The sequence below is a fragment of the Mirounga leonina genome, unplaced genomic scaffold (genome assembly GCF_011800145.1).
Source record: "Mirounga leonina isolate KUSES-001 unplaced genomic scaffold, KU_Mleo_1.0 Mir_101283, whole genome shotgun sequence".
In the NCBI taxonomy this organism is placed as follows: domain Eukaryota; kingdom Metazoa; phylum Chordata; class Mammalia; order Carnivora; family Phocidae; genus Mirounga; species Mirounga leonina.
In genome coordinates, this window is record NW_023270096.1 from 981,652 (window position 1) to 1,006,678 (window position 25,027).

General features: G+C 42.3%; 1 protein-coding gene across 1 annotated transcript in view; it reads left to right on the top strand.

Annotated features, from left to right (window-relative positions):
• Positions 1–20,321, top strand: part of MSN (moesin) — a 64,663-nt gene extending 44,342 nt beyond the window's left edge. Inside the window, exons 3-13 of the mRNA XM_035011488.1 lie at positions 5,741–5,836; positions 7,223–7,497; positions 9,169–9,252; positions 9,930–10,076; positions 11,085–11,181; positions 12,905–13,068; positions 15,446–15,576; positions 15,806–15,966; positions 17,257–17,349; positions 17,679–17,903; positions 18,431–20,321. Coding sequence (XP_034867379.1) covers positions 5,741–5,836; positions 7,223–7,497; positions 9,169–9,252; positions 9,930–10,076; positions 11,085–11,181; positions 12,905–13,068; positions 15,446–15,576; positions 15,806–15,966; positions 17,257–17,349; positions 17,679–17,903; positions 18,431–18,595 — 1,638 coding nt within the window. The 3' untranslated portion in view covers positions 18,596–20,321. The remainder of the gene's footprint in view (positions 1–5,740; positions 5,837–7,222; positions 7,498–9,168; positions 9,253–9,929; positions 10,077–11,084; positions 11,182–12,904; positions 13,069–15,445; positions 15,577–15,805; positions 15,967–17,256; positions 17,350–17,678; positions 17,904–18,430) is intronic.
• Positions 20,322–25,027: the final 4,706 nt, after the last annotated feature.

Sequence of the window (25,027 nt, forward strand, 5' to 3'; positions counted from 1 at the left end):
AGCCCCTACCAGAACTTTCCAGTTGTGCATTGATTTGTTTTCAGGTAAGTGGTTGATGCTGCTGCTGCCAAGCCTGTAATGGGATCTCAGTGGGCCTTAGGTGTTTGGGCACTGATGGAGTTTGCACATAATTTTTCACACAGTTTTCCTTTTGAGGCTCCAGCCTTGCTTCCCAGTTTTGCTCTGGGCTTCTGAAGTGGCTCATTACATCACTAATTGGTTTACTCAGATGCATGGGGGATATGGAGAGGAGGGCTCTGGGCTCTGGAATTGACCTGATTGCCCCTTCCCTCCATAGACCTCAGATGTAGGCAGCCTTCACATGCAGAGGAGAGACAAAAGAGGGTTCTTTCTTACATTCAAATGTTCCTAGTAATTACTGAGGATTTTCTCAGAGGCAAATCTCTTCCCCTCACTGGACATCAGTTTTCTAGTTTATGCTGCTTGGACCCGATAATACTTCACAGTCAACATGTTGTGAGGGTTTGTGTTGTGTGGCTCAATAGAATTCATAGCCCAGTGTCTTAAAAACTGAAGTCCTAGTTCCTGTAGGTGTATATGGCAGGTTTTAGGAAGTACACAAAGCTGTGAGATGAATTTGATTTAGTAATTTAGTATCTTTTTTTTAAGATTTTATTTATTTGTCAGAGAAAGAGAGAGCACGCACACACAAGAAGGGGCAGTAGCAGACACAGGGAGAAGCAGGCTCCCTGCTGAGCAAGGAGGCCGATGTGGGACTTGCTCGATCCCAGGACCCTGGGATCATGACCTGAACCGAAGACAGACGCTTAACCTACTGAGACACCCAGGTGTCCCTTGATTTAGTATCTTGGAGCATCAGTTTTACTTGTAGATGTTATCTATTTCATTATTAAAACAATGGGGTACCTAGGTGTTTCAGTTGGTTGAGTGTCCAACTCTTGTCCGTCTCATGAGTTGTTGGACTCAGCCCCACCTGGGGCTCCACACTCAGCCGGGAGTCTGCTTGAACATTCTCTCCCTACGCCCCTCCCCCCGCTCACACACGCGCATGCACTCTTTCTCTTAAATAAATAAATAAACCTTAAAAAACAAACAAACAAAAAGATATTTAAGGAGTAGACTGTAAAATGTGCACATGTAATTAAGATTAAACCTGAGGCTTCAAAGAAATTCTAGCTTTAGCCATCTACTTATATCCCCCTATCTTTTGTGTCCCCTGGGGTATATGCATTTATTATTTTCTGCTGCTTATGGATTTCTTCCATAGAAGCTTTGAGAAATGCTAGCTCAGGCCAGATAAGTTGGCAGTCTGGGGTCAAAGGGAGCCAAGAAAAAAAAAATATATATATATATATATGTATATATATATATATTTTTTTTTATCAGAGATGGCGTCATTTCTCAGAGTGGAATGGGAAGGACCCTAGTCACTGAAGCCACAGATGTTGTTCCTGGAACAAGGACCTAGAGACTCTCTCCCACTAGAAAATAAGATTTCTTTTTTCTCTGGGGTGGAGGTCTCAGCTGGAAGCAAAGCTGGAAGTAAGCAAAGCTTGGCCTCATTCCCAAGTGGAGACAAGAGTTGCCTGATCAAATGATTCCCAGTACCCTGTGTACCTTAATTGGAGATTTCCTTATAGCCTGGAGTCTAGGGGTCATCTGTTTTATCCTTTGTTCTTTTTCAGTCTCAATTCTGACCTTAGATCATATTTCCTTCCCTCCACACCCTTATTTCCTCACTTTGGGACTTCGGTGGAGGCTGAGAGAGATTGCTCTTTCCAAAGCTCTGAAGCCTAAGGAAGTGGAAAATTTATATGCATCTGATTTCTCTATGTTCATAAGGGAAGAGGCAGAGCTCAGAGAGATAAAATTTGCTACTGATCCTGACATCTTTTTTTTTTTTTTTTTTAATATCACTTTTGCTGTTATTTGTCCAACTGCTCCTCAGAGATACTAAACATCCTGGAACTATTTTGGGTCCTGTGATCTTCCTCTCATTACACCCCTACTCATCCTTCTAGTGAAACAGATAACATGGTGCAAAACGAGGCTAAGGAGCTCATTCGTGGGACCTCTAGGACTGATTATCTGTACCTGCCTTAGTCCCTTTTAATTCTGGGGTCTCCGAGCCTCTACAGTTGGTATAGGCAGAGGCCAGTTGCTGCCCTACCAGTTCTATTCTGAGGCTGCCATCGCATGACCTAGTGTCCTGGCCCTAATGGTCCATCTTTAGCATCTTCAGTGTGTCTCTTTCTCACCTGGGGCTGAATTACTTCTTCTCCAGCAGTTCCATCTGGACACACTATTCTTCTTCAACCCTGTGGAAAATCTTTAGAACTGTTAATTGGGCTCTAGTTAGATCTAGGATGAGATAAGAGGTGCTTTAAATAATCTTCTCTAATCTTTTTCTAATACCCTCCCCCTCTATCCTCTGCAAAAAAAGCCTATATCAATTTCAACATGAGCATTTTGTGTTCTCCATCTAAAACTTATAGGCAATTGCTGTTGCCTGTTAACTTAGACTCAGGGACTCACCTTGTCATTGAATCCTGGAAGTCTTTTAATCTTCCCTCAACACCCCCTACACACAACTTATCTTTTCTCAACATGTTCCTAGTTACTCAAATCAGCAAGAGGTAGGTGGGAAATGGGACTGTATTTCTTTTCATTTACAAATAACCTAATTAGTGGAATGAACTTGAAGGAAGAAAGAGGCCATTTAAGTCACACCAGTTGTAGTAGATGGGGAAGCCAGATAGATGGGGAAGCTAAGGGAAATGTGCTGCCTTAAGATCACATAGCAAATTAGAGACAGAGGTGAGACTTTCACTCAGGTTTCCTGACACCTGATTCAAGCTATGAAAGGAAGTGTGAACATCATGCATGCCCCAGTGAGCAGTGAAGGTTGAGGACTTCGGGATATGGCTTCTCTCCAAAGTGGTTGTTGACTAAGCCTAGTGGAAAGCCAGGAACCATATCTATATGCAGAGATGATCAAAGTTCATTACAGGGCTGAGATATGTGGGCAAAAGAGAGACAAGGCAGTTAGTCACTTGGGAACCCCAGGGCTTCTAAGCTCATATGAATCCTTGGAATTAAAAGAGAGCATGCTAGAAAATAAAGGGTACAGGTTTTGGAGTCATATACCTCAGGATTCTCTAGTCTCTATGGCTTTAGGTAGGTTGCCTCTTTTTTTGGGGGGGGGGGGTACAATTAAAAAAAATTACTTAAATTTTAGTTAACATACGGTGCAATATTTGTCTCAGGGGAAGAATTCAGCGATTCATCACTTACACACAACACCTAGTGCTCATCACAACTGCACTCTTTAATAGCTATCACCCATCTAGTTCATCACCTGCCCACCTCCCTCCATCAGCCTTGTTTGTTCTCTATTGTTAACAGTCTCCCTCTTGTGGTTTGTTTCCCTCTCTCCTTTCTTTTCCCCTTCCCATATGTTCATCTGTTTTGTTTCTTAAATTCTACATATAGGGACGCCTCGGTGGCTCAGTCAGTTAAGCATCTGCCTTCGGCTCAGGTCATGATCCCAGAGTCCTGGGATTGAGTCCCACATTGGGCTTCTTGCTCAGTGAGGAGCCGCTTCTCCCTCTGCCTGCTGCTCTCCCTGCTTGTGCTCTCTTTCTCTCTGACAAATAAATAAAAAATCTAAAAAAAAAAAATTCTACATATAAGTGAAATCATATAGTATTTGTCTTTCTCTGACTTATTTTGCTTAGCATAATACATTCTAGCTCCATCCACATCATTGCAAATGGCAAGATTTCATTCTTTTTGATGGTTGAGTAAAATTCTGTTGTATCTGTATCTATATCTATACATATATATGTGTATATATGTGTGTGTGTGCATATATATATATATATATATATATATAATCTATCAATCTACACACACACACACACACACACACATACCACATCATCTTAATCCATTCATCAATGGACATTTGGGCTCTTTCCATAGTTTGGCTATTGTTGATAATGCTGCTATAAACATTAGGGTGCATGTACCCCTTTGAATCTGTATTTTTTTATACTTTGGGTATTTACCTAGTAGTACAATTGCTGGATTTTAGTGTAGTTCTATTTTTAACTTTTTAAGGAATCTCCATACTATTCTGCAGAGTGATTGCTTCAGTTTGCATTACATTCCCACCAACAGTGCTAGAAGGTCCCCCTTTCTCCACATCCTTGCCAACACCTATTGTTTCTTGTGTTGTTAATTTTAGCCATTCTGACAGGTGTAAGGTGGTATTGTGGTTTGGATTTGTATTTCCCTGATGATAAGTGATGTTGAGCATCTTTTCATGTGTCTGTTAGCCATCTGGATGAAAAAGTGTCTATTCATGTCTTCTAGGCAGGGTGCCTCTTAAGCCTTTGTTTCTTCGTTTATAAAATAGAAATAATAGCTATCTCAGGGTTGTTCTGTGTTCAGTACCTGGTACACAGTAAGTACTTAATAGATATGTGCTACTTTTTCCTTGGGGCCTCTGAAGCTCTAGATTGTAAGCTTTAGGAGTGACTATGGGGTCTGACTTTGGGTGCATAGTAGAAATTTTGTGGATATAGTGGAGGTAGGTATGTGTGTGTGTGTGTGTGTGTATGTGTTGAGGGGAGATATGATTTATTCACAAGGAAGGACGTTAGCAATATTGGGTCTTTCTTTCCTATGTCTGTCTCCAGGTAAATTCCTTCACCTCATTCCCCTACTTCCCCTGCCCACCCACCCCCCCCCCCAAAAAAAAAAGAAAAAAAGAAAGAAGACCATCAGCATAACCTCATTAGGATATGAGTCAGCTTTATTGCCTCCATCTCTAGTGGTGGGCATGCTGGGGTTCAGCTGTCAGCCCAAACCATTAACATATTAATGTCAGGGACTGGAAAACAAACTCCATCTCCTGGCTGGCCTCCCTTTCCTACCCACTGCTTAGCCAAGAGGCCCAGAACACCAGGGGTCACTTAGCTACTATACTGAGGTACTCACCTGTTTCTACCCTCTTTCCCATTCTCAACTTGTGTGAGTAGTAAGGGAATCATGACTAGCCTCTAATCAGGGCTGGAAAGAAGCATCTCAGCACCCAGACACAGCACATCTTTGGAGTATATAGATACCACAATACCTGCTATGTCTTCCTGAACATTCTTTCTTAGGGCATTGTAAATGGGATTCAGTTAGAAGACTGTGAACATATTCCTAGTTACTAAAGATAATGGAGCAACCCAAGAGAAGACGATATAGGAGTTAAGCCAACACTTTCTACTTCCAGCCTTTAATTCATCCTGGGAGTAGAAAAGCACATGGCATAATAGAAGGAAGAAGTGGCAGTAAATACTGGATTTGAATGGGTTTGGAGTCAAACAGACCTGACTCTGCTACTCACTAACTGAACCTTTTCTTGGAAACTTACTTTCACTATCTATAAAATGGGCCTAATTGTCAAAGTATTACAGGGCTATTGTGAAAATCAAAGGGGATAATGAATAGAGTTATTGGTGTGTGGTAGTGGTCCTAAGTGATAAACCTGTTCCCTACCTCAGCAAAAGTACTTAGAGAGATGCTGCCATCATTTCTTGACTGCTGCCCAGGTGTATTTCCTTGCCAGACCCTGGACATCTTATGTCCTTTAAAGTCAGGGACCATGTTAGTTTCACTTTTGTGTCCTCTGTGCCTGGCACAAAGTAGGCATTCAATCAATGTTTTATTTTGTTTTTTGTTTTTTGTTTTTTTTCTTTTCTAGGTGGTGAAAACTATTGGCCTAAGGGAAGTTTGGTTCTTTGGTCTGCAATACCAGGACACTAAAAATTTCTCCACTTGGCTAAAACTCAATAAGAAGGTAATTGCTTACCCCATCGTCGGGTTTGGAATTCATTCCTCCATCATATTTTATATTCAAGGGGGTAACATGTGCTAGCTGGCAAATCCAGGGCTGTGCTTTTTCACTGGGTGGTCTACTGACCACTAGAACAGAGTAAGGGCAGAGAACTCAGCCAAGGTAGAGCTCTTGCTCTGTCTCCACTTTGACTTCTAACAGTGAGAATGGCCAGTGTCCAAGGAGGAAGACACCCTTCCTTTTCTCCTGGGGGCTCTGTCTTAAATGTTGACTTATTTTATACCATAGTCATTAATGGATTTTCAAGAGGGGATTGGCATCCTATTTTTTCTTTCCAAACTCAAGGACTTTAGGAAGTTTGTTAAAAGGAGAGTAACAGACTCTTAAACTGGAAAGACTCTTGAAGGCCTCATAATCTTATCTTGTCCCTTCTCCACCTGTCACCTGATACCTAAACTCCATACAGATGCTTCTCTCTTTCTTTTCTTTTTTTCTCCCATAGGCATCTACACATAAGTTTATTAACACATATCTTTTTTTTCCCTCAAGTACTTATTTAAATTCCAGCTAGTTAACATACTGTGCAATATTATTTTCAGGTGCAGAATTTAGTGATTCATCACTTACACAACACCTGGTGCTCATCATAAGTGCCTTCCTTAATACCCATCACCTATTTAATCCATTCTTTCTTGATTTTCTATCTCAACTGAACTCCAAATGAGATGATTTGAGTATAAGTCCATTCAAGTTCTTCACCTCTAAGCAGTGTCTCTGCAGGAACATGGCAGTCCTCTATCACAATATCCTCAAACTTCCTGACTTTTTCCTTGGAGGTTTCCAATGTCTTGTGGCTTGTGTTTCTGATTGTGTCTAGGGGATAGGTGCCTCACCTTGTGTGGGCAGAGTCTTGTTTTCCCAAGAAGTGGAGACTTTTGCCGGACAAACGTGTTGCTGTTAAGAGCCAATTTCGGGCTTTAAAAGACAGTCTAGTTTGTTCTCTTGTCTAGCCAATTCCTAGGCCTCAGTGATACATATTGGGTTTTACTTTGCAAATTTATGGTGTTTGGGGGGTGGGGCTTAAAAGAGGAGCTTTCTTAAGCCTAACCTCAAAATTTGGGGGCATTTGGTATATTGTCAGATGGTGGCTTAAAGGCTTATGATCATCAGTGGGTGTAAGGTCATTTCAGGAAGGAATTCCCAAAAAGAAGCAATTATGGACATGGGATTGGGTTCCCAGGGAAAGCAATGTGTCTCTTTTCGGAATTACCAGAACAGTTGCCACCTGGCTTTTCGGGATTACCCAAATTTGATGACCTTTCAGTGTTTCTCACCACCCGACAGCCAAAGACTATTTTTTAAGAGCCCATAACCCCTTGCTGCTCCCAGGTGACTGCCCAGGATGTGCGGAAGGAAAGCCCCCTGCTCTTCAAGTTCCGGGCCAAGTTCTATCCTGAGGATGTATCTGAGGAATTGATCCAGGATATCACACAGCGCCTGTTCTTCCTGCAAGTAAAGGAAGGCATTCTCAATGATGATATTTACTGCCCACCTGAGACTGCTGTGCTGCTGGCCTCCTATGCTGTCCAGTCTAAGTATGGCGACTTCAATAAGGAAGTCCACAAGTCTGGCTACTTGGCTGGGGACAAGTTGCTGCCGCAGAGGTGAGGTGGTGCCTTTGGTCATCTGCCCTCGCATGAAGAAGGTCCGTGGCTGACTAAGCCCTGTCATACAGGGATTGCCAGATCTGTTCTTTTCTACTAGGGTCTGTCCGAAGACCATGTTATGCATACTGGTTTTTACTTTGCTAATTTATGGTGTTGGGCGGGGAGCCTTAAAAGAGGAGCTTTCTTAAGCCTAACCTCAAAATTTGGGGGCAGTTGGTATAAGAGACACACATTTGCATATGGCACCATACCCTGTTGTTTCTCTGACTCTCAAAATAAAAAGCTTTTTCCCCCTCTCTTCTTTTGCCTGATTACAAAATTGCATTACTCTGGAAACAGGTGCTTATATAGATTACCAGAGACAGATTGACTCCTCCCACCCTGGTTCCATTTTTTTCAATCCTTTTCACTGATTTAGACCTCTTGTATCAGAAGTTCACAGGAGGGAGAGAGAAATACTCAAGCCAGGGATGTGGGGGAGCTCCAACAGTATTTTAATATCAATAACCACTGTATAGAGCTTTCTGCTTTTATAAACTTCAAAGCTGAAAGCTCTCAAACACTCATTATTTTTGTTTCAGCATCACAACAACACACAAAATGAATAAGGCAAGCATTATCCTTATTTCCTGGCTAAGGAAATAGAGCAGAGTGCTCACTCTGACTTGCCAGATCTCCCACAGCTCATTTGAGGCAGAGCCAGACCTGGAACCCCTAGTCTTTTGAATTTTTAACCCTGGGTTTTTCCTTACTGCATCCAGTGGCCATTTTCATAAGGTTTTGGATGGAAGGAAACGTTCTTCATTCTGGGAGCCTCAGTCCTATTGGAGCTGTGGCATATGAACAGCTTAACTGGAGGTATTATGGATAATGGTTGTGCCCTGGAACTCTACCTGAGTCACTGCTTTTATGTCTGAGATGGCATATTTAAAACAAGTCTTGGGGCGCCTGGGTGGCTCAGTTGGTTAAGCGACTGCCTTCGGCTCAGGTCATGGTCCTGGAGTCCCGGGATCGAGTCCCACATCGGGCTCCCTGCTCAGCGGGGGGTCTGCTTCTCCCTCTGACCCTCCCCCCTCTCATGCTCTCTCTATCTCATTCTCCCAAATAAATAAATAAAATCTTTAAAAAAAAAAAACAAAAAACAAATCTTGCTTATGATCTAGTAGATCTGGGAGGTTGAGCCTGTTGGTTTCTTCTAAAGCCATTTGGGCTCAGTTCTCTGTTCTTTAGCTACAGGCTGTAATCTCATCTCTGAGCAATTTTCTCATAAACACAAATCATTTGTTCCATAAGGATCTAGGAGAGAGAGTCATGCCTCCTCCATGAGACCCATCTCTACTCTTAGCCCCTCAAGTCAGCACAGACTCTTGATACATTACTGCCCTACTTGGAAATCATAGCATATTATTGGATTTTCTGGTTAAAACTACAAAGGAAGGTGTTTCCACTGTCTTTCTTTTCCACCCATTCTTGTATCTCTCCTACCTCTCAGGCAGTTCCCTATGTCTAATTAATACCTCCTGCTATAATTTCAGTCTACTTCCAGTATGATCTCAGTGGGCTGATTCCATATCTTCTTTGCATCAATCTGTCAGAGAGCTAAGTGGGCTTCCCTTTACTCCTGCATTTGGGTTTTGTGCTTGAAACTACTATCTCTTGTCTTTCCAGGGTCCTAGAGCAGCATAAACTCAACAAGGACCAGTGGGAGGAACGGATCCAGGTGTGGCATGAGGAGCACCGGGGCATGCTCAGGTAAGATCACCCTAGCAACTGTGGGTTCTACTGCTTTTGCAAGGAGAATGAGAGAGGTTCTGGTGGAAAGAGGCGAAGGACTAAGGGCACTAGAGGATGTTGGAGAGAAAGGGATAGGAATGCAATTTATAGGGGAAATTAGAGATAGAAGGCAATTAAGGATCATTATAAAGCTGTATTTTTTTGAATGATGGCAACTGATAGCCCAAAGAGTTTTGACCATAAAGAAACAAAAGGAACCTCAGGATCCCTAGGGAGCTTCTAGAGTACCAGGGACTCCTCCCCAAGAAAGAAATGTGGAAGGAGCTCTCTAAACATGGCAGATCATTTGGTGTTGTCTAGTTGAGGATCAAATCTTATCATTTTGCCATCACCACACCATCTGGGCTCTGCTAAGAACGTAAGAGGCTTCATTGCAGCTAACATGCCAGAGGCCAGCGAGGGTCAGCCCACCCTTGTTACCCTTGCGAACCTCAGATCTTCGGCTCCTGTTAGCAGGTTTTGTTTGACAAAAGTCATGTTGTGCTCTATTTTCCATCATCTGCTCACCTTCTATCCCCTTTCCCTCCCCTAATGGCAAGATTCTTGTCAGAAATGCAGAGTAGGTAGGCTATCTCCCTGGGTCTGATTCACAGGTTTCCCTCTATAACCGCCCCCCACCCAAATCTGTTATTTAGGGAGGATGCTGTTCTAGAATATCTGAAGATTGCCCAGGACCTGGAGATGTATGGTGTGAACTACTTCAGCATCAAGAACAAGAAAGGCTCAGAGTTGTGGCTGGGAGTGGATGCCCTAGGTCTCAACATCTATGAGCAGAATGACAGGTATAGCTTAGAGTTCTCTTAATTTATTTGGGCCACTCTGACACCTAGGGCTCATCATGAAGTAGGACTGTATCTCTGGGTTCCACCTGGGTCCCACCTTTTTCTACCTAGTTTAGATCAGCCCAAATGATTGCATAACCCCCCAGGCCTCTAAATCTTGCATTGACTATCCACTATGGTAGTCGCTGGCCACATGTGGCTATTAAGCTCTTGAGATGTGACTACTCTTAAATTGAGATATGCTGTAAGTGTAAACTATACACAAGCCTTTGAAGACTTAGTATGAAAAACAGAATGATGAATGTCTCATTGATATTTTTTAAATATTAATTTACATGTTCAAATGATAGTCTTTTGGATGTACTGGGTTAAATGAACTGTTATTATAGTTACTCCCATCTGTTTCTTTTTTACTTATTTTCATGTGGCTATTAGAAAATTTAAAATCTCATTATATTTCTATTGGACAGCATTAGCCTAGCACCTACCTTGTCAGGATTTGTAATTAATCCTACTCCCATATGATGATTAAATGCTTTTTAGCCTATAGTCCCTCTTTCTACAGACTTCTCTCACTTGCTTATTTTTTTTCCCTTGGTCTGCTCTTGGTGAGGATGGATGTAATAAATGATTGTTCCATGTAACTTCTGAATCTCGGAACTCATTGTTTACATTCTCCCCAACTATTACAACCTTAGGTGAAAGAGTCCCAGTAAAATAGGGCTGGAGATTCTTGTGAGAGATTTTTACAAGGTCCATGCCTCAACAAAAAATACAATAAAACAAACCTCAGAGTTTGGGACAAGAAATAATAAGTTGGTTGTGGTATCAGGAGGTCCTTTTTGCATCCTCAATGCTGGCAACTGACCTGGTGGCATGTGATAACACTGGCTGAGCTGACAATGAATCTACCTCCTTAAGGAAGAAGTTGGGGGTACAGAGGGCACACCACCGACCCTCTGTGTCCTTCCTGTCTTTCCTTTGTCCTAATGTTCTTGTTCTCTACAGACTGACTCCCAAGATAGGCTTTCCCTGGAGTGAAATCAGAAATATTTCTTTCAATGACAAGAAATTTGTCATCAAGCCCATTGACAAAAAAGCCCCGGTAAGTGATTCCTCCTACTGAACAAGACACGTACTTGCCAAGACCTGGATAATGCTAGGAGCAATCAGGTCATTATATCTTTTTCTCATTTTTCTGGCTTTTTTTGTGTTTGTGTGTGCGGGGACTGGGAATAGGAGGCACAAAAGGAGATTGGCACTGGAAGGGGATATTGATGACAAGACATGGCCAGGAGACATCCTGTAGCTGGTGCCACCCTGCTACCTGTGTGTTAGGAGAAGCATAGATGAGGGAGAGCCACAGCCTCTCCACCACTGTCTTCTGCTGTCCTGATGCTGTGGGGTGGAAACAGAGAGTGCATCTTATTTTTTAAAGCCTCTAGGCTCCAGAAAGTGAAACTGTTCATGTACTTGATTTATTTTTAATTGTGGAGAAAAGACAAAGCCAGAAGTCCAGATCCAAAGATGATCTTCCAGACTTGCTTTTTGGTATAACTTTGCTGCTGTCCTCTCAAGACTTATCTCCAGAGCAACCCAAGAACAAGAAAGGGCTTTGGGTCCAGTCATTCCTCTAACATGCTCACCACACTTTTCACCTACTCAGTTGCCTGTGGTTGGTAAGACTGGGAAGCTGGTGATTGAGAGTAGGATAGAAAACAGAAAAGGGTCTTGTCTTCTGGTGTACCTCATGTCCAACAAGGGTCAAAGGCCATGCTGAGACAGATCCTTCTCATGAAGCCTCAACAATTCTCCAGCTGTAAGGTCTCTGAACTTCTGCTGCTAGGCACTATATATATATATATATTATCTTGTTTAACCCTCAACAACATTGTCAGGTAGGTCATAGCATACCTGTTTGATAATTGTGGAAATTAAGGTTCAAAGAATTGGAGTGATTTGCCCAAGATCACACTGCTAAAAATGGTAAATCTGGGGTTTATATATACATTATTTGACCTCTAGGGCCTGTGCTCCATCCACTGCACACTAAGGCATATGAAAGAGTAGTAGTTTGGGTTCCATGGCAGAGGAACTGGTGGTTAGCCAATTAGTTGGTAACCTTGGTCCAGTGGTATTTATAGTAACAAACAAACTAGATTTTCTTGTGTGTGTGTGGTTTTTCTTTTTCTTTCTTTCTTTTTTTTTTTTTTTTAATTGCTGCTGTGTTCAACTTTCGTTGGAAAAAGGTAAGTAACAAAGCCAGCTGAGATCAAGGGCTTATTTTTAAAAATGACAGCCAGGACAATCAATGTTCAGATTTATGTATTTACGTATATATTTACAACTTGCCTTATTCCAAAAATGATTTAAGGGGCTATGTCTAGGATATGCTTTTAGGAGGTTACAGAAACAGTCCTGCCCCCTATACTGTATGTACCAGTATATTATGCAGGGATTATTGGGCCTCTAAGAGAAGCCCCTGAGATTTAACAGGATCCCTAATTAGCAGATAGATTCAGTTCCTATCTTTCAATTAGATTGAGGATATTTTAGGATGTGATGCTTTCATAAGCAAAGGTTGAAAGAAATTGTGGTTTGGTGGAAAGAGCACTGGTTTCAGACTCAAGAAGCCTGGGTTCTAGTCCCCGGTTTGCCACTAGTCTGCTCTGTTACCATGGGCAACTCACTTCACCACTCTGATAATTAATCTTCCTATCTGTAACATGAGAAAACTGGGCTAAATAACCCTTCCAGTGCTTTCAAAAGGCAGAAGTTCACCTTCATCTGTCCCTCCAATCTCATTTTGATTGTTGGTTTCCCATCAGGACTTTGTCTTCTATGCTCCCCGGCTGCGGATTAACAAGCGTATCTTGGCCCTGTGCATGGGAAACCATGAGCTATACATGCGCCGTCGCAAGCCTGACACCATTGAGGTACAGCAGATGAAGGCACAGGCCCGGGAGGAGAAGCACCAGAAACAGATGGAACGGTAGGTTCTGTGGAACTGGAGTGGAGGCGGAGGCTTGGGCAAAGAAGCTTCTCAAAAGTGTCAAGGTTGATAAAGGAAAGACATGAAACCATCCTGGATGGGGGGAGAGAGAGCTGTACAGGGTTCTCACCTCCTCCATGAAGTCTCAGGCATCCTCTTCCCCAGGAAGCAGGCATCAGAAGCCTAGGATTTCAGAGGCTCAGAGGAGGGAGGGGTATTTCATAGTTCCACATTGTCTCTGACCCTCATGCCATTGCTCTTCTAGATAGATTCTGGGTTGCTCCAGGCTATCTGACCAGTGTACTGGCATTAGCAGAAAGCTCCATGCACATTTAAACATGGACTCTATGGGGATTTCTGAGTGGAATTGGGAAGAGCCAACAGAATTTTCCTTATGAAGCCCTTATACTTTGTAACCCCCTTGCTACTGAAAGTGTAGCAAGGCTCAGCAACAGCAACAGCAACTTGGGAACTTATTAGAAAGGCAGAATCTGACACCCTACTCCAGACCTGCTGATTCAGAATCTGCTTCTTAAGATCCTAGATGATCAGTTCTCCAAAGAAGTTATGCAAATGGCCAGCAGGCATGTGAAAACATCCCTAGTCATCAGGGAAATGCAAATCCAAACTACAGTGAGATATCACTTGATAACTCACTAATATGGATATAATAAATAAATACAGAAAATAATAGCTGTTGTCAAGGATGTGGAAAAATTGGAACTCATGCACATTGCTGGTGGAAATGTTTCAGCTACTATGGAAAATAGTTTGGTGGTTTCTTAAAAAGTTAAACATAGAATTACCATATGATCCCACAATTCCACTCCTAGGTCTATTTTCAATATAATTGAAAAGAAGAGTACATGTACACAAGTGTTCATAGCAGTGCTATTTACAATAGCCATAAGGTAGAAACAGCCCAAATGTCCAACAGATGAATGGATAAACATATTGAATAGCCATACAATGGAATATTATTCAGCCATTAAAAGGAATGAAGTACTGATACATATTACAATGTGAATGAACCTCTATAACATTATGCTAAGTTAAAGAAACCATACACAAAATTTCATATACCATATGATTCCATTTATATGAAATATCCAAAATAGTTAAATGTGTAGAGGCAGAATGCAGGTTGGTGGTTATTAGGGGTTATGGGGAGGAGAGATAGGAAGAAACTCACTTAATGGGTATGTGGTTTTGCTTTGGAGTGATGAAAACGTTTTGGAACTAGATAGAGGTGGTGAATGTACAACATTGTGAATGTACTAAATGCACCAAATTGTTTGCTTTATAGTGGTTCCTATTATGTGAATTTCACCTCAATAAGTTATTTAAAAAATAAGATCCCAGGTGATTCCTATGCACGTTAAGGTTTGAGAGCCCTGTTCTAGTAGGTACTAGTAGGTACTGTCATAAAGAGTTTGGAACCTCAGGAGGCTTCTAAATCTAGTAGGCTAGAAAAGTTTGAGAAGTTAGACACCCAAAGTCCTTATTTATTCAGAAAAATTTTACTGAGATTGGGGACAGTTTACAGAGCCAGATCTGGCAGGAACCTTGCCCTCAAGGACCTCACAGTCTGGTTGGAGAAAGAGGAAAAATAATATATACATAACTGTTCAAGGTACAAATGTATCATTTTTTCACTCGATAAATATTTATTGAGCAGTGAAAAATAAAACAGACAAAAATCCCTGCTATCAGGAAGCTGACATTCTAGTGGGAAGAGACAGAACAAATAAGCAAATTATACAGTATGTGAGATGGTTAGGAAGTGCTGTGGAGAAAAATAATAAAGAAGAGGGATGGGGAGAAGGATAGGCCAAGTATTCTGAGGGCTCAGAGAAAGAAAAGACACCTAACCTAGGGTGAAAAGGCAACCTCCTGGAAGAGGTATTGGGGCAAGAAAAAGTGAATACTTGTTCTAGATTTGCAACAAATTCTGGTAAAAAAAAGAGCCTAGAGCTGGGCTCAGAGGGCCTGCAGAGTTAGGCCTAAGGACTGATACCCAGATGGCTGGGCCTGAAGCACAGTAGACAGGGCAGGACTTATTAGACCATTTTACAGATAGGGGTACTGAGAACAAGAGCAAAGAAGTGACATAGCTAAGTTTACCCACTGGTTACCCACTGGTGAGTAGTAGAGCTGGGAGTTCAGGTTGGATCTCATGACTCTGGGACAAATGACAGGGTCCTGAGTGTACTGACCCATGTGGGGCTATGATGTAAGGACAGGATGTGGAGATACGGGAGCGTGGTCACAACTCACAGGCTCTAAGTATGTTGGATGGGTAGGGGCTGAGGGTCCAGGGCCAGGGAGCCTTAGGGCCTTTCCATGTGACCTATTCCATCCCTTTCTCTTTTCTTAGTGCTTTGCTGGAAAATGAGAAGAAGAAGCGTGAGATGGCAGAAAAGGAGAAGGAGAAGATTGAACGGGAAAAGGAGGAACTGATGGAGAGGCTGAAGCAAATTGAGGAACAGACTAAGAAGGCTCAACAGGGTGAGGCTTAGAGTCAGTCACCTTGGAGACTGGGTTTTCCTGCCTGAGCTGCATACTCAGGCTATATCATCCATATGTGCCTACAGATAGATGAAAGCTGGGGCAAAAGGAAGAGTGCGCAGAGCTTTCTGCCAGCTGTGCCCTGGGGTGAAGCATTTCCAGGAAGGAAACGAAGTGTTCCTTCCATGTCTGCATGTTTCACCACCTTTCCCCCTTCTTTTCTTTCCAGAACTAGAAGAACAGACCCGCAGGGCTCTGGAGCTTGAACAGGAGCGGAAGCGTGCCCAGAGTGAGGCTGAAAAACTGGCCAAAGAGCGTCAAGAAGCAGAAGAGGCCAAGGAAGCCCTGTTGCAGGCCTCCCGGGATCAGAAGAAGACTCAGGAACAGCTGGTAAAGCTACAAAATGGGCTGGGATTGTGGTACCTGAATTTGCTTCCCTGTCTGTCTACCTATTCACAGTTGCCCCTGCCTGCAGGGCTGGCTCCTTCCAGCAGGGTGCCAGTCAACAGGCCCCCAGCAGATAGCTTATTCAGAAGCAAGCTGCAAAGTCACTGATGTGGCCCAGAAAGCTTTGCAGTCTTCCCTAACCCTTACTTTTATTCTACTTTCTTAGCCCTTGGGGATCTGAGCTGATGACCTGACAAAGGAAAGGTAGGGAGGAAAGAAGCAAAGGAATTTACACTTAATTGACTACCTACTGTGTGTTAAAAGCTATGCTAGCAACTTTTCCTTTCCCTTTACTTTCTTATTTCCTCTCCTAGTAATCCTACAGGATTAAACCACATGGGATACTATGCCCAGATAAGGAAATTAGGACTCAGGGAGGTTTAAGAGACTTGTCAAAGATCACACAGTGTGGCTGAGTAAGGATGAGAACCCATTTTTGCCTCTCTTTGAAGGATTTGTTCACTAAAATCGTATGTAAAACTATGTGTCTGTGCACTTTTCAGGGGAAGAGGGTGAGCACCCTTACTTTCATCTTTATTTACTTCTGTGACTCAAAAGCTAAGAACCTGTGTCCCAAATTCCTTGATATATGTTCTTTCCCTCTACTGTTTGGAGTATGAATGCAGGAACTAAGACCTAATTAGCAGGGGAAAGCTTCCTCTAGGAGATAGATGTGTCCAAGGTGTGAGGGTGTGCCTAAGTTTTTTCCCTTGTTTAGATTGCCTTGTGACACTATAGTGTCTTTCCTATACTTGTCCTGGGAGGAGTCTTAGTGGAGCATTCTAGGAAAACAGGAAAGAGTCTGGCACTTCAGGCAGTGACACGGTGATTTCCAAATCTTTACAAAGGCCCTAAATATGCAGTGGGCAACAGTGCATGCACAAGAGAAAGAGAGGGAGAGGGAGAAAGGGAAGGGGGGGGGAAGAGAGAGAAAGAGAAAGAGAGAGAGATGAGGAAGAGAGAAATGGCATGTTTGTGTTCAGGAGGTCTGTAGTCTAGGAGTGGATCTCTGACTTCTAACGAAATGATTTGGAGTTAATAAGAATAGTAGATCTGAGAATAGGAGTGGTCTTCCCGGCTTCCTGGAGGAGGTGTGGTAAAAAGAGCCTCCAGGACAGCAAGCAAGTGGAACAGAAAGTTTCCTATTGGTTCCCCAGGGGAACTGGGGTTGAAGATACCTAGGTCCTGAGGACCAGAAGGCTCAGCTCTCACAAGCTTCCAATTTATCCATAGGCCTTGGAAATGGCAGAGTTGACAGCTCGAATCTCCCAGCTGGAGATGGCCCGACAGAAGAAGGAAAGTGAGGCTGTGGAATGGCAGCAGAAGGTGAGACACAATGCCCAGAGTAAAAGCATTATGAAAGAGGGTACCTTAGATTCTTCAGATTTGGGCTCCTTACTCCTTCCATCCTTCCTTGACAGCAGGCATCATGGGAGAAGGAGCTCGAGGCTTTCTCAAATACTTCCCAGAATTCTCCAATACACCAGGGAAGTTGGTAAATTTTTCTTATTGTACAGGTGCAGAAACTAAAGGCAGACAAAGTGACTTGGCCTACCTGGTGCCTGCCTCCTACTGAGCCATTCTATGCACTTGTAGGATGCCACAAGTTAGCCTGATCTGACTGCTGATTCTTCTTGCCCTCTGTTACTGGACAGGCTCAGATGGTACAAGAAGACTTGGAGAAGACCCGTGCTGAGTTGAAGACTGCTATGAGTACACCTCATGTAGCTGAGCCGGCGGAGAATGAGCATGATGAGCAGGATGAGAATGGGGCAGAGGCCAGTGCTGACCTGCGGGCTGATGCCATGGCCAAGGATCGAAGTGAGGAGGAACGTACCACTGAGGCAGAGAAGAATGAGCGTGTGCAGAAGCACCTGAAGGTATCCTGGCAGGGCCAGAGGGTCAAAGATACCATGTGCATTCCCTAGATCATCATGGGGTTAGGTAGAGGAGCCTGTCTCAGTGGAGTATGAGAGTCTGAGCCTTTCTCTAATGAGAGTTTAAGGATAGGCACCCATCACTTATCAATCAGACCTTGGGCCACCTCTTCCTTTTGTTTTTTGCCCCACTCCATTTATCTCTTATATTCAGAAAATACTCTGACCCAATGTCTACCTGAATCTTTGATACATTGTTCTACTCTCAAAGAATACCTGCCATTGGTCCCCTAAGTTTGTGGGGGGTTTTGTTTTGTTCTTGCCCCACCGCATTCCCAACAGGGCTGAAAATGGCCCTCAAAAATAGGTGTATGTGTTTGTGTGCAGAAAGAGAGCAGTGAGGGGGTATGTGTGTGCAGAGAGAGAGAGAGAAGGAGAGAGAGAGAAAGAATGAATCTGATGAATCTGGTTAAATAAGGGGGTAAAGTGAGAGCAAGCCATTAACCTCTCATCCCCTTACACCCTCACAGGCCCTCACTTCAGAACTGGCCAATGCCCGCGATGAGTCCAAGAAGACTGCCAATGACATGATCCATGCTGAGAACATGCGACTTGGCCGAGATAAATACAAGACCCTGCGTCAAATCCGGCAGGGCAATACCAAGCAGCGTATTGATGAATTTGAGTCCATGTAATGGTCACCCAGCCTCTAGGGACCCCTCCTCCCTTCTTCCTTGCCCCCACACTCCTATAATCTTGCCTAACTCACACTGCTGAAGCCACTAACTAGAGCAGCCCTGGAGTCATGCCAAGCCTTCAGTGCCCCTGTGGGACCAAACCTAGCCCCTCAGCCTTCACTCACTTCCTTGGGCAAATAAATGGCCCACTATGGTGCCAATTGGACCCTCTTTTCCCTCTCTCATTTTAATCTAGATTACTAGAAGAGACCACTTCTGTAGCTCAGAGGCACTTCCCACTTGACTGGGGAAATACCCCCACATTTACTGTTCTGTAGGACTTAAGTGTGGTGTAGGTTGAAAACTAGCCCTCATCCCTGCCCCACAGCTGCCTTCCTTTTCAGGATCCTGTGATTTGCAGAATTGGAGCATCACAAGGTTTACAGAAGGAGGCAGGGCTCTGGGTATATGCTCTAGGGTATCAAACCGACCAAGGATTAGACCTTCCTATGTCCATTTCTTCTAGAGTTATTTAGGCTTCATAATGATTGGAAATGAAAAAGAGGTTCAGTCATTCTTCTCTATACCTCCCAGAATGGACCTGTTACAAAATTCTTACAAGTCTTATCCCTGAGTTCAGGAATTTGGTTTTTCCCCACAGCGAGATTGGAGGAGACAGTACCTTTAAGAGACTTCACCAACATCTTAGAAGGCTATTGGCCATTCTATTCAGGCAAGGCTGTTTAGAAGATCCTCCCCCAATGCCTTATGGGAGCCTAGGCTTATTTCAAGTGAGCTCTACGGGCAGAGGTATCCCTGACTATTATTCTGGGTTCCTCCCTTCTTGGGACCTGCCCCTCCTCATTCTAATCCCCAAGTTCCCTCCAACTAGAATAGTAGGGATGGTTACCCCAAAACCTAGCCAGCCCTATCCAGGACTCTTGCCAATGGGGGGAAAAGTACACACTGGGCTTCAGAGAGCTGTTGGGGGCTCTGGCCTGGTCCCTTCTACACTCTAACCCCTTTCTCTCAACACAGGAGCAACCTCCTCCTCTTCTCTGTTTCATGTGTGCTCTTTTTTTTCTACCAGTATTATATATTCTGGTGGCATCTAATTCAATATTGATTTCTGTGTTTCTTGCTAATGCACCCTTAGAAGATATTAGTTTTGAGGCAGGATCATTTTGGCCTCATTTCCTTACCATCCCCACACCTGGGAAGCATATACTATATTATAAAATAATATTTTGCCAGAAACATTATTGTAAGAAGCTTTCAGTATTAGTGATGTCACCTGTCACTATAGGTCATACAGTTCATTCTTAAAGTACTTGGTATTTGGTTTTATTGTTCTTTTTATTTTCCCTTCTCCCCAGAGTTAAGTCCCCAAAGGGTCATACTGTTCCTCCATGCAGTGCTCCTAGCCCAAAGCACTTGGCTTCAATCCCTCCCTGACTCCATCCTGCCTGACTTTGGGGAGTCTTATGTGCATTGCTGTGAATTATATTGACAGTCTCTTGGTGATATGCCCTATATTGGCTAAATTCAAACCTGGAATTGTGGGACAATCTAGCTGCCTTAAGGGCAATAATGCACCCACAGGGAGGCTGGGGAGAAAGGTTATATTTTGTATTCAGTTTTTTGTGTGTATTTTTGGGGTTTTTAAAAATTGTTTTTGGAGGGGTTTATGCTCAACCCATGTTCTATTTCAGTGCCAATAAAATTTAGGAAGACTTCTCTGTTATTTGATTTTTTGTTGTGGTATGAGTGGGTGGCTATAAGATACTACACTGTAATTTCCATTCTGTAGACCACCTTCCAATCCTTGGTCTTATTTCATCCTCATTTCAGTCCTATGGAAAGTGGATATGACCATCCTCATTTTAGAGAAGGGCCAATGGAATTGAAAAAGAAGAATAACTGCCCAAGGGCACAAGACTGTCTTAATCACCTATGCCCTTTCCACAGCTCCAGGCCAATTTTTCCAGTGTAGGTGGGCCCTGCGTTGACCGTGTGATGCTCTGGGGCTCAATTACACTTGGGACTTTGGAGTTGCTTGTGAGGAATGGTTTGTATCTCTAGACTCCTCCTGGGGTAGTTAGGCCCTGTACTGCCTTCTTGTCAGGAAATCTTCCAGGCTGGCCAACTTCCTACTACCCTCACTTTTTGCAGTACCAGTGAAGGTCAGAAAAATTACCTTGAGCCCTGTTGTAAAAGGCAGTGAGGAGTGGAGTGTGAAGTGAAATGGAGTATGTACAAAAGCTGTTGGGAAGTACTTTATGGCTTACAAAACATGTCAATTTTGTAGCCTAAATGGAGTTATTCCAATTTTACAGATGAGGAAACTGAGACCCAGATAAGATTTCTAGGCCGTCTTGAACTTGACACATTATCTCACTTACCAGTCCCCTTCTTGGTGAACCAACACTTGCAGGGAAAGTAAACTATGTATTCTGTGAGCTTTAAATCCTTCACAACAAAACTTTGAGCCACGGCACCTGAACTTGTCTGCACATTGGAATTTTAAAGGTTGAAAAGCCTAGACCACATCCTCAGATCAAATTACAATCTGTAGTAGTAGAATGCAGACATCGGTACATTTGATGATTTCAACGTGTAGACAGACTTGGGAACCACTGCTCTGCAGACATACTATTTTTTAACATTTTAAAATTTTTTAAAATTTTATTTTAATTTCAGTATAGTTAACATGTAGTGTTATATTAGTTTCAGGCGTACAATACAGTGATTCAACAATTCCATACATCTCCCAGTGCTCATCACAGCAAGTGTGCTCCTTATCACATCCCCCATTTCACCCATCCCTCCACCACCTCCCCTCTGATAACCATCAGTATGGTCTCTAGCTAAGTGTCTGTTTCTTGGTTTGCCTCTCTCTCTCTCAGTCTTTCCTATGCTTGTTTGTTTTATTTCTTAAATTCCACACATGAGTGAAATCATATGGCATTTATCTTTGTCTGACTTATTTCACTTAGCATTATACTCACTAGCTCCATCCATGTCATTGAGAATGGCAAGATTTCATTCCTTTTTATGGCTGAATAATATTCCACTGTATATATATATATATACCACTTCTTTATCCATTCATCTATCAATGGATGCTTGGGCTACTTCCATAATTTGGCTACTGTAAATAATGCTGCTATAAACATAGGGGTGTAAGGATCCCTTTTATCAGTATCCTTGCATTTTTGGGGGGTAAATACCTAGTAGTGCTATTGCTGGATCGTAGGGTGGTACTATTTTTAACTTTTTGAGGAACCTCCATGATGTTTTCCACAGTGGCTTCACCAGTTTGCATTCTCACCAACAATGCAAGAGGGTTCCATTTTCTCCACATCTTTGCCAACACTTGTTTCTTCTTGTGTTTTTGATTTTAGTTATTCTGACAAATGTGAGGTGGTATCTCATTGTAGTTTTGATTTGCATTTCCCTGATGATGAGTGATATTAAGCATCATTTCATATGTCTGTTGGTGATCTGGTTATCTTCTTTGGAGAAATGTCTGTTCATTTCTTGTGCTCAATTTTTAATTGGATTATTTGTTTTTTGGGTGTTAATTTATATAAGTTCTTTATATATTTTGGATACTAACCCTTTATCAGATATGTCATTTGCAAATATCTTCTCCCAGTCAGTAGGTTGCCTTTTAGTTTTGTGGGTTGTTTCCTTCACTGTGCAGAAGCTTTTTATTTTGATGTAGTCCCAGTAGTTAATTTTTGCTTTTATTTCCCTAATCTTGGAAGACATATCTAGAAAAAATGTTGCTAGGGCCAATGTCAGAGACATTACTACCTGTGCTCTCTTCTGGAATTTTTATGGTTTCAGTTCTCATATTTAGATCTTTAATGCACTTTGAATTTATTTTTGTGTATGGTGTAAGAAAGTGGTCCAGTTTCATTCTTTTGCATGTAGCTGACCAGTTTTCCTAGCACCATTTGTTGAAGACACTGTCTTGCCTACTAGATATTCTTCCCTGCTTTCTCAAAAATTAATTGAACATATAGTTGTGGGTTCCTTTATGGGTTTTCTATCCTGTTACATTGATCTGTGTGTCTATTTTTGTGCCAGTACCATATTATTTTGATTACTATAGCTTTGTAATATAACTTGAAGTCTGGAATTGTGATACCTCCAGCTTTTCTTTTCTTCTTAAAAGTTTCTTTTGCAATCTGGGATCTTTTGTGGTTCCATACAGATTTTAGGATGGTTTGTTCTAGTTCTGTGAAAAATGCAACAGCATTTTGATAGGGATTGCATTAAGTGTGTAGATTGCTTTGGGTAGTATGGACATCTTAACAATATTTGTTCTTCCAATCCATGAGCATGGAATGTCTTTCATTTCTTTGTGTCATCTTCAATTTCTTTCATCAATGTTTTATAGTTTTCAGAGTACAGGTCTTTCACCTCTTTGGTTAGGTTTATTCCTAAGTATCTTATTATTTTTGATGCAATTGTAAATGGGATTGTTCTCTTATATAGAAATGCGACAGATTTCTGCACATTGATTTTGTATCCGGTGACTTTACTGAATTCATTGATGAGTTCTAGCAGCTTTTTAGTGAAGTCTTTTGGGTTTTCTATATAGTGTCATGTCATCTGCAAATAGTGGCAGTTTTGCTTTGTCCTTAGCAATTTAGATTCCTTTTATTTCTTTTTGTTGTCTAATTGCTGTGGCTAAGACTTCCAGTACTCTTCTTTAAATGTGTGATAGATTTCACCTGTGAAGCCATCTGATCCTGGACTTTTGTTCATTAGGAGTTTTTTGATTCCTGATTCAATCTTCTTCTGGTAATCAGTCTATTCAAAATTTCTATTTCTCCTAGCTTCAGTTTTGAATTCATCTATTTCTTCTTGTTTGTCCAATTTCTTGGCATGTAATTTTTCTCAATATTCTCTTGTAATTATTTGTATTTCTGTGGTGTTGGTTATTTCTTCTCTTTCATTTGTAATTTTATGAGTTGAGGACATGCTATTTCATCCCCATTTACAGATGGAGAAAGTGAGGCCCAACAAGAATAATTAATTTGTTCAAGGTCACAGAGATAGAAGTATTACAGCAAGGACATGGACACAGGAAATTTAGTTCATCAGCCTATGTTCTTAACCACTGCACTATACCTTCTCTCTACCATTCCTACCAGGGCCTAGGGAAAGACAGACATTCACTGAAAAGAGGAGATACATGCAGAGCTTCAATTCTAAGGTAGCAAATAGAGTTCTAGGGCCATAGAATATCAGTGTAAGAGGGAGCCTTAGGAATTTCTGCTCATGGTAGTCCCAAATGTTGCTTTGGGGAGAAAAGGAACTGAATTCTTGGTCCCTTCCAACAACAATCAGAGAATGTCTGCTTTTGTATGCTTTATATGTGGGGCTGTATATGTGCAATTTTTTTTTTTTAAGGGGAAGACAGGTAGACTTCTGCTTCCAGGAAGATAAATGTAGTAGGCAGAATAATGCTCATCCCATCCCCAAAGATGTCCACATACTAATCCATGGAATCTGTGGATATATCACCTTATGTGGCAAAAGGGACTTGGGGATATGATTAAGGATTTTAAGATAGGGAGATGATGCTATATCATCCAGCTTGTCACAGCGTAGTCAGAAAGAATTGAATATGCTGTGCAGCTGGTTTTGAAGATGAAGAAAGGAGCCACAAGGTGAGGAATGCAAGTGGCTTCTATAAACTGGGAAGGACAAGGGAAGGCATTCTCCCTTAGAACTTCTACAATGAATGCAGCCCTGCTGACACCTTGGTTTAAGCCCAATGAAACCCATTTTGGACTTCTATCTGACCTCCAGAAGAGTAAGGTAATAGATTTTTGTAGTTTTAAGCCAGTATAATATTATTATCTATTTCTCAAAATTTGCCATTCCTGAAATAACAATGTTATAGAAATGGAAAACAGCAGTTAACAGCCGGGTGGGGAGCCATGTGAGAAGCAGGTTTGGCTGTAGGAGAGCAACATGAGGCTGGAAAATGGTAGAGTAGAAGGAGCCTAGGCATGCCTTGCCCCATGAATAAAACTAGATAACTATAAAATAATTCTAAATACCCAAGGAATTGACCCTAAGACCAACAGAACAAACTCCACAATCAAAGGTGGAGAAGAGGTCACATTGAAGAAGGAAGAAAGTGTGGAAAAGAGGATTGACAGAGAAATGTTTCCTGGCCACTGTAGTGGGGTGGGAGCTTTGGTTGCAGAGAAGGGTGACAGACTAACCCACAGGGGCATGCACAAGGAAAATGCATCCTTATACCAACTGGCTTGTAAAATGAGAGGGGCTGAATTTTGTGACTTCTGGCAATCCATGTGGCTTAACATCTGGAGTTTTAAAGGTCAGCAGGCTTGGCTGGGATGGACCCCAGAGGGCATTGTGCTGCTTGTGGAGAGAAGGCAGGCAAAAAACCCATGGACACAC